At 36.0% G+C, this 16,958-nt stretch overlaps 1 protein-coding gene across 1 annotated transcript in view; it reads right to left on the minus strand.

The window, feature by feature from the left end:
- cfap299 (cilia and flagella associated protein 299) overlaps positions 1 to 16,958 on the minus strand; it is a 141,750-nt gene that overhangs the window by 76,749 nt on the left and 48,043 nt on the right. Inside the window, exon 3 of the mRNA XM_007250486.4 lies at positions 13,293 to 13,383. Coding sequence (XP_007250548.3) covers positions 13,293 to 13,383 — 91 coding nt within the window. The remainder of the gene's footprint in view (positions 1 to 13,292; positions 13,384 to 16,958) is intronic.

Below are 16,958 nucleotides of genomic sequence, written 5' to 3' on the forward strand. Positions count from 1 at the left end.
CAAAACAATCTAATAAATCACCACTGTCCGTCCTCAAGTGTCCTACTAGCAAGGAGTGTCACTGAAAACGATACAGCACGCCTATCTATCTTACCCTAAAACACACAAAGCCGGAATTTCTCCTTTTATTTGAAATCAGGTACGGAGCTTATTAGAGAGCTCAGTCTCTCCAAATCCAGATGAGACATTACCCTTTTGTCAGTCTTTGACCACAGCCCTGTGAGTGCATTCAGAGAATGTGAGTAGCTGAGAGTCTTTAGAGATTAAAGATTAAGGGGATTCTTCTTCATTTGTTCTGAAATCTGCTTGGTGATTATTTGAGCTGATGTTTGGAAAGCCCTCACAGCTGTTCATGACAGGGGTGGAGTAGAGAAACCATCAAGCAGCAGACTGTCAATGTCAGTGGCAGCAGCAGGGGGGAGTGGCAGGACATCACAGCCTCTGACATGCTGGAAACAGCCTGCCATGTCCGGTTTCTGTCGGATTCTTCATTTCAGATAACAGCACTTCTATTTAGAATATGGAATATTATCCACAATCAGGGAGCTGGACTCTGTGTGCATTGAGTTGAGCCTTTAATTTCAGCAATACAGCAAAGACATCAAGATTTTTATTAATGGCAGCTGCTTCTTCTAACTGCAACTAATTATCTCAAATATGTGCAGAGAAAATGAAGGGATGGGATCTGTGCTCCATCAATAGGCTTTAAGGGAAACATCAAACGTGCCACTGTAAAGTTCTGCTAGTGGAATTTCGTTCCTAATACATTTGATTGATCCAAAACACAGAAGAGCTTGAAGAGAGATCATGCAGAAGCCTTCAATTTTAATTCATATGATTTTTAAATGACATTTTTATCTTAATATCATTTAAGACAACAGGGAAGATTGGTTTCACCACTGTGGAATTTAACCCTTGTGTGGTGTTCATATTTTTGTTACTCGTTTACTTTGTTACTTGTACTTAATTCAGCAAAATTAAGCAATTCTACATTAAAATGCTTTACACATGCTTGCTTCACCTAAATTGCAAGCAATATAAACAGCTTACATGGTTAATATTTGCCCTTTAGCTTTCTTATGTTACATTTCTTTTAAAAAGTGCTACTCTTTTTTTTATTAGTTTTTTAATAAAATGTAAAAGAAAATGAATTAAACTCAAGATATGAGTAGAAAATTTGTTTAGTTTCAAATTTACAAATGAAGCAATGTTTATTACCCTTGGCCAAACATACTGTATGTAATATAAATGTGTGTGTGTGTGTGGGGGGGGGGGGGGGTGTACAGAGTGTGTTTAACGAAAATGTGTTTTGATATATGTTTTTCACAAAAAAGGAGCCAATGCCAATGAGTTTGAGTTAGAATTTTTTTTTTTTGTATCATTTGATGAAAAATGAAAACGGGTCCCACAGACCCGAACACCACACAAGGGTTAAAACTGTGGGCTTGATGTTCATTGTGTGTTTAACCTTTTTGCAATGTGTTGCAGCCCTGAGAATGGATGTATATTAATAAAATAAATTAAGTTAAGCATATTTATTAGCTTTAATTTTTCAGTTGTAGACAAAAAAACATTTGGGTTTGACATTAAAATACAAATAACTCAAAGCGCTTATTAGACATAATAGCTTTACATAACTTGAAAAAAAAACATTGAATTTTGTTTTAGTTTTTGTTTATTGCAGTGGGTTATATGTTGATTACACTAATTAAGTAAGCAGAATAAGTTTTATACTGAATAAATACTTTTAACTATTTTTCCTAGATCTTCACACTTTTAAATGGGTCAATTTGACCCAGAACATACCAGGAGAGTTAAGTGCTATTTTATTGTTTGAATAAACAGTCTATCAGGACACACATGGGCAACAAAACGAGTTCCAATACTTTTACTCACAAGAAAAATGGAAAGGTTCAGAAGGTTCAAAATGTGCTATATTATAAACTGTGTATCAGATGTAAATACCTGGAAATAAAAGAAGAAATATTGTTTTTTTTGTATCATATTCATCTTTTAAAGTAAAACCCAAATGTTTTCAGTCTACAGCTGAAAAAAAGGGATTGGCCTCACTATTCCAATATTTTTTGATGGGACTTTATCGTCGGTTCATCATACTGTCTGCAAACAAACAAAAAATCAAGTAAATATAAGAAACAGTGTGCTTTTTTAAAATCTATATTATCCATGCGTCCCCAAACTGGGTTGGGGTTGTATATTTGTTTTATTCTTAAAGGCGTAGTAAAGGTAGTTCATAATTTTGCTCATGTATTTAACCCTTGTGTGGTGTTCGGGTCTGTGGGACGCGTTTTCATTTTTCATCAAATGATACAAAAAAAATATTTTTTCTAACTCAAACTCATTGGCATTGGCTCATTTTTTGTGAAAAACATATATGAAAACACATTTTCGATAAACACACACTGTGCACCCCCCCCCCCCCCCCAAACACACACACACATTTATATTACATACAGTATGTTTGGCCAAGGGCTAATAAACATTGCTTCATTTGTAAATTTGAAACTAAACAAATTTTCTACTCATATCTTTAGTTTAATTAATTTTCTTTTACATTTTATTAAAAAACAAAAAAAAAAAGAGTAGCACTTTTTGAAAGAAATGTAACATAAGAAAGCCAAAGGGCAAATATTAACCATGTAAGCTGTTTATATTGCTTGCAATTTAGGTGAAGCAAGCATGTGTAAAGCATTTTAATGTAGAATTGCTTAATTTTGCTGAATTAAATACAAATAACAAAGTAAACGAGTAACAAAAATATGAACACCACACAAGGTTTAATACTATATACTCTGTATTAAAGTCTGCTCCTAAAGTCTGTTTTCAATTAATGAATCTCAATGCACAAGTTTGTCATAATGGCTGCAGAATATACTGTTTCAATATTGTCATCACAATATGTGCATGTAAAATAGTCATAACGCACAGGATGAGCATTGTCTTGTAAAATGTTGAATTTAATTAATTATTAAAAAAGTTTTTTGCTGGTTGATACAAAATAGTAACTGGCAGAAATGCTGCTTCCAATTAGCAGAAACTGCTGTGTTTCCATAAAAAACTCAGAAGGCAAAGACCTTTAAAGTAGTTTTAAAATATTCTCATACAACACTAAATTTTACTAAAGGATGTCTTTGTCCACTCTATGAAAGACTAAACTGAGGGGGGGTCATATACCTCGTTCCCCTGGGTCCTTTGAAAATGTCTGTAAGGCTTTCAAGGCGAGGGTCACACGATAGCTCTGCATGACTCTTTTTGGAAGGTACTTTCACCTTTGGTCAAGTGCTTTGAAACCAACATGCTATTGTTATTTTACTGGCTATGACAGGGACAAAGGAGCGACTGACCGACTCACACACACTGACTGTAATGCTATATGGCTGGGAATTTCTCCCTCATTTCTATGCTAAATGTGATCTTTGGACTGCATGACTGACCACCTTATTATCTATACGCGAAGCAGGCTTATCAATACAGAACGCACTGGGTCCACAGACCAAAGACAAACACCTGCTTTGTACAGGAAGTTTCACCACATTGTTACCTGGTGAAATTTATATATATATATATATATATATATATATATATATATATATATATATATATATATATATATATGAGCATTATACAAAGAATAATTATGTTATGGACAAAATATGGGTGAATATGGCTGATATTATGTTATTTATGTTAACTTATTCATGATATTTAAACATTTTTATATATCAATTACAGTGTTGTTGCATTGTAACCTATAGATTACCTAGATAGCCTAGAGAACTAAACTATTTTTTTTTTAATCTCTACAGCTTTTCTCACATTTGAGGGAGTGATTGATTTATGTGACATATTTCTTTTTGCAGATTTGCTGCAGGTTGTTTAGGTGGTTTGGATTACATTTAGACAATATTTTTACCCTAATAACTGTCACCACTGGACTAAAATTTGGACCTAAACTTGGTAAAAACAATTGTATTGTTTAATCACTGCTGCTTTGGTTTCCTTTTTTTTTTTTTGGCAAACGCTTGGAATTCTTAAAGGCGAAATATCTTTTGAAGTGTTCTAATTCTAATGTCTAAATATTTATAATAATTACAAATTTGTTGGGCTTTAAAAATAATGTGTAAATACTTTACTATGCTATTATATTATCATTACGGTCTTAAAATGACAATGCTGTGGTTGATTGCAATCATTTCTGGGACAAAATATAAATTCTGTTAACCCTCCTTCTGTCCTCCAATTTAGTTACACCCTTTATTTTCTGGGTCAGTATGATCCCAGTAATTTAAACCTCCAAAAATAATTATAATTTGCATTATAGCAGCGTTATACAGGAGTTTCAGTTTAGTTCTCCAGCAGTATTAGCATTACCGCTTAGCACTAGCTTTTTGGCCATACAGAGGTGAGTATTATCATCCTGTAGTCTGCTTCTCACCCCAGCTAGCACTGCTGGAGCAGCATTAGCATTATCCGCTAAGCGCTAGCTTTTTGGCCGAACAGCGGTGAGTATTATCGGCCAGTAGTCTGCTGCTAACCCCAGCTAGCACTGATAGAGCAGTATTAGCATTATCCGCTAAGCGCTAGCTTTTTGGCTGTTTAAAGATGAGTATTATTATAAAATGTGCCTTATAATCGGTGTGCCTTGTGTATGAAAATAGACCAGAAAATAGATGTTCAAACAACAACATGTATGCCTAAATAGGTTTAAATTTGGAGAATGTTTTTCTGGACTGGCATTGCAGAAAAAATACAGCAGATATTTGTAGGGTCACATATGCTGTTAAATAAATTAAATGCCTATACCGTATACACTTCTCTTGCCCTTTAGTGATACTGCAGTCAACATTTCTGCTTCACTTCATGACTAATAAAATGTTCATCTCACATCCAATACAATCACCTTTTAAAGCTAAGAAAATACAGTATAATCTTCCTATCACTCTTAATAATCAGGGCAATGTTTACTTTAAGGGAACGATGTCTATAAGTAATTGGAAGTTCATTAGAACGTGCAAATGGACTCACAGTCTAGGATACAACACTATCAGCCTTTAGGTTATCTAGGTTTTAGCTTTAACTCTATGAGAACAAAAGGTAATTGAGGCTCCACATGGTCTGGCCTGTAACTAGTAGCCCTTTGGAACAATATCCTGCTTTTCCAAAGGAGCTCTGACTAAGTCATAATCAAAACAAGCCTGCATACATTTGTCTTCAAATCTAATACTTTATGTATTCTATTACAAGTACCAGTATTTTCCAAACAAAAGTTTGGATCTTAAAGGTCTCATTCTATTGTTTTTATTTATTTTAAAATGTCTGGTTGTGGTCTCTAGAATGAATGAATGCCATGTGTGCTGGTGCTCTGGTGATCCGGTATAACCCTGCTTTAGTCAGGTGGAGGAATGCTGGGGGGAAGAAACGATAGAATTTCTTGCTCATAAATATTCATACAACGAAACATATTGCCGATTGGCTAACAGCTCTGTAAGGCATTGTTTCTTTTAGCTGAACTAACGCTACTAAACTCTAAGCTCAGACTTGGTGATTCGGTGCTTGGGCAGTTTCACCACGTCAAAGCCCTAGAGTTCGCTCTATATCATAAAATCCAACATGAAGGGTACCTGCTTTGAGCGGTGTTCTGTTGACCTTGTCAAACCATGCTTACCTACTGTATATTTAAGGTCATGGTAAAATGCGGAATCAACCGGAGATCCAATTTAAACCGATAGTTACTTACACAAGATAGCTAATGCTAACTAGCTGGTGTAAACAGAGCTGTAAGCTCTTTAGTTAATGAGACAGTGTCAGCTCTGCTGCAGCCCAGCTTCAGCTCCGCCTGTGGACGGTCGCCAGCAAAGGTGGACGAGGCCATGAACTTTTGAGTTGACGTAGTCATGGTGCTTTTCCTGATCGACTTCTTTTTCTGAGTATTTTCCTAGCTACTGCAGACAATGGAAGAACAGTTTCATATGCAGCATGCATATTTATTTTTTTGTATTTCACAAAGAACAAGAAAAAGTGGATTTTTGCAGAAGGAAAGCTTTAACAAATAGCTAAGTTAAACTTTTGTTTTAACATTCTCTATGCCCCAACAAGTTGTATTGTACTTGCATAGATTCACTCCTTAAAAACTAACATTCTGTAAAAGAGGTCAGATGAATGAACGCAGATTCACACACTGTCAGTAGTGATGCCCTCAGGGTGTTCAGCATATGTCATTTAGGAACTTAGTGAGTTAAAATAAAGGACAGATAACGTAAAGGCTCAGGAGTCACTCCATCCAGCACACCCAGATTCTGCTGGATGTCGTTAAAGCAGTTTACTAACGGCTGTGGTTTGCGAGCTTCTGTCACTGCTGAATGTTTCCTGACAGAATGGAGGCTCCAGCTTTTTGCCTTCGGGCTACACAAACACAACGGTTTTATTGCCATTTTTTAAAGCTGTCAGCGGATGATTAGCCAGTCATTTATTTGACTGCGCTCTTGAAAGACTGACAGGTATGATTTGGGCCTCGTACGGCGGCCAATTAGCAAATGTTAGGACCACGCTCCAAATAATAGTGGTCCGTAGGTCCAAATACACTTACGCAACGGGGATGCATGTATACAAATGCTGTGTGGTCTTCAGCATGATGCAAAGGGTTCAAGTGGGGAAACCTGCTCTAATGATTTAGCGAGCTACGCTAACCGAGACATTATACTTACATAAAAAGGCAAATAAAAATGCCCAAATGTTTCATTTACACAGACCAGAGTACACAGTCAAGTCACAATATTATGACCACCTTCTTTTTTACTATGCTGACGGACCATCTTATCGGCTCAATTGAGCATAGAGTTGGAGCACTCAGCAGTTCTATCATTACAAACCTAAATTACAAAGTCTATAGTGTAATCTTCCAGTTTCTCTGTATACTATTACTATTGTGTCCTATTATATGCCTAATATCCTCCTTTTTATCCCCCTGTTCTTCAATGGTCAGGACCCCATGGGACCACCACAGAGCAGGATTTTATTATTTGAGTTGTGTGCCATTCTCAGCAGCAGTGCTATGACACTGACATGGTGGTGGTAGAACAAGGTAGATGTTAAAAGTGTGTTGTTTTGGTATAAGGGGATCAGACACAGCGGTGCTGCTGGAGTTTTTAAACACCTCACTGCTTTGTCACTCTTGGACTAAAAATAGTCCACCAACCAGGAATATCCAGCCAACAGCATCCTGTGATTACTGATGAGGGACGATAGAATCACCAACACAAACTGCACAGCAATACGTCTACAATGTGGAGCAGCTACATCTAGGAGTGTTTAATAGAGTGGACACAGTGTTTAAAATTTCAGGTCTGAAAGCCCAAACCACCCAAAATTATATTTTTTATATTAACTACTACTTAGAAACAGTTTTCTATTTAAAACTCATTTCTAACAGGTTTCTTGTGTAACCCAGTTGCTGGGATACTAACTATGTCACAATAACAATGTGGTCTGATTAGACCCTGAGTTTTGCTACAACAGGTTGTAAAAATGCTTCCCCTGCTGCTTTTACAGACATTAAAAACTTTGGTACCACTTTATAATAAGACTACCTTTATAAAGGGTTTATAAATGGTTTACAATTAGTTTATTAATGGTTACTAATTAGGTTGTAAATGCCTTAAAAATGCCTTTCTGCGTATGTTTTACAACTGATTATTAATTATTTTTAAGGCATTTACAACCTAATTAGTAACCATTAATAAACTAATTATAAGCCATTTATGAACCCTTTCTAAAGGTAGTCTTATTTTAAAGTGGTAGCAAAATTTTAACACATTTTTGAAACCAACCACTAGTAGCTCTTTATTTTCATAATGAACAAAAATGTGTTAAATAGTTTATTTTCAGCTGAAGAAGAGCTGAAGTAGATATAAACCAAATCGTGGTTGCATCACGATTTGGATGTGGACAATTTTGAATGGATTCACAAATTCCAAGGCATGCATTTTGCAAAACAGGCACACATTTTGACCTGCTAGCAAACTTTTGCGCTCAGATCCATAGACTCTCTGGCTCTGCCCAGAGATATTTTAAAACTTAAAAACTTAAAAAAAACTTAAAACTCTATTTTATTTTTCAGACATGTATCAGCCACATCATTAAAACCAGCTCTGTATATACCTTACCTTCCTGTTTTGGAGTTCATTGTAGCTGGTTTTAATATTATGGCTAAAGCCTGCCTAGCCATTACCCTAGCAATATTAATCCTAGATTTGTGTATTAATCATTGATTTACTGAAATAACTATGCTTTTTTTCAAGTAAAGAGAAATTGTGTCAAAGAGCCTATTAAAATAGCACGATTTACTATGGATCATTTAAGATACTTTACTTTAATAGTACCATGTAGTCATGCAATGAGGAAAAAGAAATCCTGTATAGAAGAAAAAGATGCATTACAATGCATCAATAATCAGTTTATAATCACATTGCAGACCTCTAAATCATAATTAAATCAAAACACAAGATGCCTACAGATTCCTACATCTAATATAAACCTTATCTGTGCTGTAGTTTATTATTAGGTTGCGTCTACTAGGCCTGTCACAATAATTACATAATCGATTTATCGTACAATAAATGAACATGACATCAAAAATATTACACAAATCATGATATCCTTTATTGTGTTTACTCGTATGTACAGTAAACAGTATTTTAGCCAATATACTGCTTCAAAAACTGACCAATGCTTCAATAACTGTGACTCCATACACACACTGCAGTAGGTAAAGACATAAGCATATAATTCCTAACCTATGATTAATTCAAATTTTGGGATGGTCAAAATGGTATGATTGTTTTTTTATGCTATTATGTTATGTCAGTGGCATTTTATGGTCTTAAAATGACAAAAATATCATGTAACGCAATATCGTGTAATTTCTGGGACGATATATCGTCCACAAAAACTCTTATCGTCACAGGCCTAGTTGCTTATCTACAGTAACTTACAATATCACTTTGCTAACCTAGGTAGTTAACCAACCTTTCTAACTGCAAAATTACTGTCACATTTACCATCTTTTATTTACAGTTTGCAACAAAAAGGCCTAAGCATTGCAGCAAAAATCTAAGCATTGATTTATTCAGTGTATTTATTTGAGGTGAAAATTTTCATGTCCAACCATACAGTATCTCAACTTGTTACATACAGCACTTGAAAAAATGAAGAGACCACTTAATTTTCTGAATTAGTTTCTTTAATTTTGATATTTATAGGTAGATGTTTGAGTAAAATTAACATTTTTGTTTTATTCTATAAACTACTGACAACATTTCTCCCAAGTTCCAAAAAAAAATATTGTCATTTAGAGCATTTATTTGCAGAAAATGAGAAATGGCTGAAATATCAAAATAGACGCAGAGCTTTTAGACCTCAAATAATGCAAAAAATAAAAAATAAAAAGTTAATAATAATAAAGTTATAAGAGTTTAGAAAACAATATTTGGTGAAATAACCCTGGTTTTTAATCATAGTTTTAAATATTGTGTATCGCAATAATTTCTGGGACGATATATCTTCCACAAAAAACTCTTATCGTGACAGGCCTAGTTGCTTATCTACAGTAACCTACAATATTACTTTGCTAACCTAGGTAGTTAACCAACCTTTCTAACTGCAAAAATGCAGTGTCGTAGTTCAAATTTCTTATATTTACTATCTTTTATTTACAATTTGCAACAAAAATGCCTAAGCATCGCAACTAAAAATCTAAGCATTGATTTATTCAGTGTATTTATTAGAGGTGAAAAATCTAGTTAAAACTGTTTTAGCATGTATAAGATGTATGTGAATCCGTCAGTGAGGATTTATTTGGGAAAAGAGCATTAGCAGGCTTAATTCACACAAGTGTTACCAGTAAAAGTAGCCCCACTTTGCTATGTACCGTGACGACACGTTTGCTCAGATAGGATACGTTACAGTGTAGCTTACACTAGTGGGTGGTCCTAATATGCAGCTTCATCAGTGATTAGTTTTGTAATGTGATTCTGTAAGAGAGAACACGTCTGTGCAGGGGTGCAGGTGGGATGTTAGGGAATAACACTGCAGTGTTGGAAGTGAGAGCAGTGTGGGGTAATTCAGGCTGAACTAACCTCTTTACTGCTCGCTTGGCTTGCTTGATATGCTCGATCTGAAATGGTTCAGGCCTGCCGTGGTGATGTTTCGAGCTCGGTGGCGCCACCGTATCTGTTCATAGCCCTGAATGGGGTAAACATTACGCATGCCACAAGCGCCTAGCTGTGTTTGTACTACGAATCGGGGTGTCAGAAAAGTGCCACAGGTTTAGAAACGGTAACACTCCATGTTTTGCAAATGGTGCTTTATATGGATTTTGATACAGGTAAATCTTTGTTCACATTAAAATATTACTGACTCTATTTAAAGCTATTTATTTTATTATATACAGCTCTGGAAAAAAATACGAGATCACTTCAGTTTCTGAATTAGTTTCTCTGATTTTGCCATTTATAGCTATATGTTTGAGTAAAATGAACATGGTTGTTTTATTCTATAAACTACAGACAACATTTCTCCCAAATTCCAAATAAAAATATTGTCATTTAGAGCATTTATTTGCAGAAAATGAGAAATGGCTGAAATAACAAAAAAGATGCAGAGCTTTCAGACCTCAAATAATGCAAAGAAAACAAATTCATAATCATAAAGTTATAAGAGTTTAGAAATCAATATTTGGTGGAATAATCCTGGTTTTTAATCACAGTTTTCATCCATCTTGGCATGTTCTCCTCCACCAGTCTTACACACTGCTTTTGGATAACTTTATGCCACTCCTGGTACAAAAATTCAAGCAGTTCAGCTTGGTTTGATGGAACATATTTCTCACATGAGTAAACGTTGGTGGCAGTGCATTTAAATAGCAACAAGGTCGACCCTCGTCGAACTGCATTACGATTACCTGTTATTCAAACAACTTCTGAGGGAAGTGGTATTAAGTGCTCAAATGTGGGTTTGATTTTAAAAGGGGGGATCAGGGGGCAGAGGAAAATAAACATTTTTCCAACCCAATTTTTCATCAGAGGAAGCACTTTGGAGAGCAAGAAAAAAGGCTAAAGGAGCAGGGGGGGGATCATGTCAGCATAATATCACTGGTGATATACAACAACACTATTTTGTCCTGATGTTTTTTTTCTCTCCTCCTCTTTTCTAAACACAGGAAGAGGTATATTAGACACTGCCTGATTCAGAGCTTTTTTTTCCCTCTCCTTTTTTTGGCTTCGGCTGCAGCGGTTTCTTTGAATTTTTGAGAAAGGGGCAAGCTGTAACCTAGTCTTTTATATCAGCCTCGGTAACACCGGCTCCTAATGCTTAACGCGGCAGTGCGGTATTGTTTACAGTGTCTACATGTTGGTGGTGAGAAATGTGTCCACACTCGCCCAATGAGGTTCCTCATCCCATCTCGTAATCACATCTCCCTTTGGGGGCGGCTGAGGGGTCACATAAAACCCCTGTTTTGCGGCTCCACTTGACAAATTGTGGTGCAATGTATACTTGTCCCTGGCTGGTCAGAACACAACACCGTCTTGGTTTACATTCCATTTGTCATTTATTTATTTGGCCTTGTGTTTTGTGGGGGTATTGTTTTATTAAAGCCATGTAATGCTGTCACCGTTTGACCCAAGTGACATGTGGTGTTAGCAGTAGTGATAATAAACACTTAGTGCCGTGTAGGAGGTCAGAACCCCGAGCACGTCCTTTATGCCCCCCAGTCTACTGCAAACAAAGCTCTTTCAGAAGAGGACAACATATATCATGGGCCACAGCCACTCCATAGTAATACAATCAAGCTATGTCAAAATAATGCAATCAGTCACTAGATTTTTTTTTTACTCCAATCTTAAACTGCAGCCCAAGCAGTTAGAACTACAAAAACGAAATAATTCATTGTTTTTTTCATTATCTGATTTTTGATTTTCAAATTAAAATCGAAGAACGAAAAAAAAAAAACAGAATGCAAAATAAAAAAAAATGTCCCACATCAATAAAAATATGTGATTATTGTTTTATGTTACTGTTCACAGTGGAATGAGCTGGTCAGCTCCTCTGCTTAGAAGTGTTGGTCATGGTCATTGGCCAGATGGCCCTTAAAAAATTGTAACCTTTTTTTAAAAAAAAGAAAGAATAGATTGCAAAAAATATGTTAAACCTCCTAAGACCCGAACTCTTGCATAACTCTTTGGGCTATTCCAGTCAGGAGTTTGGGCTATTCCAGTCACCAGTAAAAGGAGATAAACCTTTTACTGGTGAAGGATGACTGTCTGTGTGTTATGGTAGTAAGCATTTAAGGTGGAAAAAAAATCCAAATTAGACTCTGGTAAAAAATGTAATCCAGTTCGGCTTCTGGTCTGTTTTTTTTTATTTCCGATTTTTGTTTGGATTATCAATTAAAAAACAGAAAATACAAGTTGTCATTTGTTTTTGGTAGACGGAGTAGAAGGAGTGAAAATAGACTGTTCACGGGATGTAAGATGAGCCCTAAAATGAGAAATGAGCATCTGCCATGAGCAGGATGTAAGATCGGGCCCTAAATGTTTTATATTCCACTTACTCCTGACAGCAGAATGAACCAAAAACCTATAGAAAAGCCCAGTTATGCAATAAAGAAATACAAAAATAAAAAATAATACCTTGATATACCATCAGAATCTCATAAATAAATGTGATATAAATGTTTGGAAATACCATCCAGCACTCGAATGCAGATATGAAACAACAAGGTGCCTTATTGAAAAAGGGATTCTGCAAAGGGCAAAATCAAATATGGGAAAATAAATACAATGCATGTTAACAGCATGTGTTTGTACCGTTTATGTTTAATAAATATATTTACAGACATGTATGAAGGATTTGCTCATACAGGCAGTTTTTCATACAAGTCTTTCCTGTGCATAAATGTATGCACACCATACAATTAATATAAAATGATTTTCCCTTAATTCATCCTCCTTTTATTACAGATTATAGTTTATAGATCATAGTAGATATATAGCTGTCTTAGTGATATTAGAGGGGGGAAATCAGACTTATAATCTGCATGGCATGCTTATAGGAGAGTGTGTGTGTGTGTGTGTGTGTGTGTGTGTGTGTGTAGGTGTTGCAGCTCTCTGCAGCCTGACACAGTGTGGATTCTGTTCATGTTCTAATGGTATTGATGCAGGATTTTCAGGGGGGAATCCCATTACGTAGTGAATGGAGAGCTGTAATAGTGTACTCACAGTCATTTTCCCACTGCGGTTGGCCTCCTCACGCTCAGCCAGCACTCTCAGGAAGTTATCTTTGAGTTCTTTTCCTGCACTTGCCAGGGTCCTGGAAAAGTCAATAATGAAAAAGGTTTGAAATGTTCCTTAAAACATATATATTTAAAGCCTAAACTGTTCTTTGCTTAGTCGCTTCTTTAACATAAAGGTCACATTGATGCTCGCCGTTTCTGATATTAAATTATTAGAGAAGTAATTACTGCTAAGTGATTATTTAATTTCTGTACTGACACCACTTTTAATGTTTTACTTCTACAAATGTGACTGAGCAGCTGCAACGGTCGAAATAATAATAATAACGGTAAAAATAAGTGTAGAAATTTCACTTCAATTCATTTGGATGGCATTATTCCTTTAAAATAAAATTAACATAAAAACATTGTTTTAACATTCTGTAAATGTGAACGCCAGAGTTACATTTTTTTTTTTTCCATGTTAAGCCCCAGGTTCCTCCTATAATGACCTCTTTTTTACAAATTCTGGTGGTTTAATTCTTAATTTAAAATCCTAAATAAACACAACAACTAATTGCCCAGCACATTCACAAAAATTGATTTGGAATAACAGATATGCAGCAGTGAGTGCACACACCACACAAAAGAAGCAAAATGATGGTTGGATTGAAAGTAACACTCTCATTCTATATTATACACTTTTGGAATGACAAAACGTCTTTTTCCCCCTAAATTTTATTTTTAATTTTTACTTATTTTCTGTGTGAATATGCATAAATCTGTGCAATTTGTGCATTTATTCAAATATTGTGGGTACCAGAAAAAGGTAAAACCAGTTACACTGTCAATAAAAACAAATATTTTACAAACTGTCTGCTACTGGTCATCAAACCACATCAAATATCTGCTAAAATAAAGTAGTCCCACCACTGGCACCAATTTAAGTTTAATATGGAGCTTTTATGAGCTAAATGAGAACATATCAGATAACTGAAAAGTCTTTCTTCATAGATCTTCAGGCATTAGGTAAATAATGTCATCAGTGTGGTTTACACTTTAAAATAAGACATTTTAAACCTTAAAATCAGCTGATGTTTACTAATTATCATGTGATCTGTGTGGTGTTTGGATGCTTTTAAGATGGTTTGAGTGTAGAGTGGAATCGGATCATGAATCGAGTGCACATTTGAATCAATGATTCAAAACATTGTTTTTATAAGCTCATGCATTGATATCATACTCTAAGCTTGTGTATAGACAGCCCCGTAAAACTCAAAGAAGACACAGAGCTCAAAGCCTCAGACACTGGAGTCCTGGACTATACCTCAGAATGCGGGTTTGTGACTTAAAAAAATGGTAAATAAAGCAGAAAATTTGTCACAGAAAGTTACTATGGAAGAAATTCTGAAGGTGGGTTTATTATTGAGTGTTTTCCACTGTGGATTAATCACAGATTCTCAACAGAGACTAATAACACTGCATTTTTTAAAAATTATTTCTTTCTAGCTCTTTCTAGCCATATATATGTTTTATGCTGATATGTTGAGGCTTTCTTGAGTTATTAAAAATGACAAGGCACGATTTTTGTGTCAAATGCAGCATCTGGTGCATATTGGGTTAAAGTTCCAGTACTAAATAAATATTTTTAAGGTTGAATTTTTGAAATACTTTTTAAGTATCAGTATACAATGCAACACTAGTGGTAACAATACTGACATGACTCTTGGTGACTCTTGGTGACTCTTGATGTCATATAAATCCTATATTTTATATTTGTGTGTGGGTTATTGAAATTAAAGTGGCAGTCTGTATTATTTTGTTTCTTACCTAAAAGCAGACGCATTTCTGAGTGGAGAAGGGATAAAATATTGTGTTTAATGGTACCAGTATGCTGGAACCACCATCCCTGCAAAGCCTAATATTGTTTATTCATTCTATAAAACAGGATGTCAGGTCACTTTTCGCTGGAGTTCTTTTGGCCACATCATGCATCTTTACATACTTAGGTCAAATGTACAGCCTCTAAAAGAGGATCCGGCTTTGTTTAACTGAACGCGAACGGCTGGTGGAGCAATGGAGACTTCAGAAGGGGAAACTCAGAGCTCAGTAGCTCATTCAGAACTCATTGTAAAAACAAAGTGTGTAGTAAAGTGAAGTTTCTGACTGAGTGCTTTCTCTCTCTCTCTCTCTCTCTCTCTCTCTCTCTCTCTCTCGCTCTGACTGAACATAACCTGGAATCGGATTCATCCGCTCTAAAGGAGACCGCATCTCACCTGCCCAGTTTAAAATGATTCTTCCGCATGCTCGGTGCAATTACCCATTCTCACCAGAGAGGACATCAGCATCAGCTGATGCTTTAAAATAGTAGATGATTTTGTAGTGTTTTTTACCTCAATGACTATAGGGATATGCACTTCTGTGTCATTTATAATATTATAATATTTGTTTAAAAAATAAATATTGCATATTGTCTCTTAAAATATATTTAAAAACATGTTTTATGTCCGTAAAATTGATGTTTCCAAAGAATAACCCAGAAACCGAAGTCAGCCCCTCGTGTGAAGGTTCAAGACTTCAGATAAATGCAGCCAAACTACTGCAGCACTGATTTATGAATCAAAAAATAAGAACAGCCCCAGCGAGTGATTCCAGTTAAACACTACAATGCTGGTAATTAATCACAGTGGGAAAAGGTTTTGGATGAGTTTTCTCTCTCCCATTATTCAGGCCTGCTTTGCGTTGAGCCTTGCTCCTCGGATGGGATCTGGCCTCCTTCCATGGAAGCAAAGTTCTGGCATACTCCAGGAGCCACGGCACCTGACAAAACACTGGCACTCGTCTCGCACCTTTCACAGCACAGTACCAGCAATAGCGCCTTGTCATTCACCCCGGCCTCAACTTTCATAATGTCTGCAGTATACCTGCAGAATCATCCGCTTGCCAGTAACCAGGTATTTGAGAACTTGCTCAGGTTTACGCACTCTTCTGCGAGGTGCACAGAGAGGTGAAAAGGGTAGCTGGGTACAGAAAGACTCACCCTTTCCTACTTACCTACCTATTCCACAATACCCCAACATAACACTCTTCTAAAGAGATAAATTGCAGTGTTTAAATGTGTTTAAAATGTGTTTGAATTATAAAAATCACAACCGACAGTCACTAATTTACAGTATATGGTGTATGATGACATAGACATAATCAGAATTTGGGCTGAACAGTGTGGAAACAAAAGTGGGCGTGGCCTAAAGCTGGAGTTTATATGTAGTGCTTGACACATCCTTTAACGGACCATTAAGAATGATATTTTCTGTAGTAATTCATAACATAATCAGGATGGATCATCAGATATTAAAGAAAAAAATGCTGAGTTTAAGCACTGACAGCTCTTCACAGCAAAGCTTGTGTGCAGTAATCACAGTAATCCTTTTGTGGCCTGTAGCCTCCGAATCTGCCCATGTCATTCCTCCAGTCCCATTTCCACACTCAGGGCTGCCAGGTATAAACACAACAGCACACAAACAGTGTGTACAGCTACGGAAATGAGTGAGCTGGCTATTTTTTCTGCTGAAAAGGTAATCATTGACTTTCAGTAAGGTTGCTGACCATAGCTAGTTAATTTTCCAACACCAGTAGTGTAGTAGAGATAGGTGTTTTGGATATTAAAATGTAT

This window comes from Astyanax mexicanus, chromosome 22 (assembly GCF_023375975.1).
Source record: "Astyanax mexicanus isolate ESR-SI-001 chromosome 22, AstMex3_surface, whole genome shotgun sequence".
In the NCBI taxonomy this organism is placed as follows: domain Eukaryota; kingdom Metazoa; phylum Chordata; class Actinopteri; order Characiformes; family Acestrorhamphidae; genus Astyanax; species Astyanax mexicanus.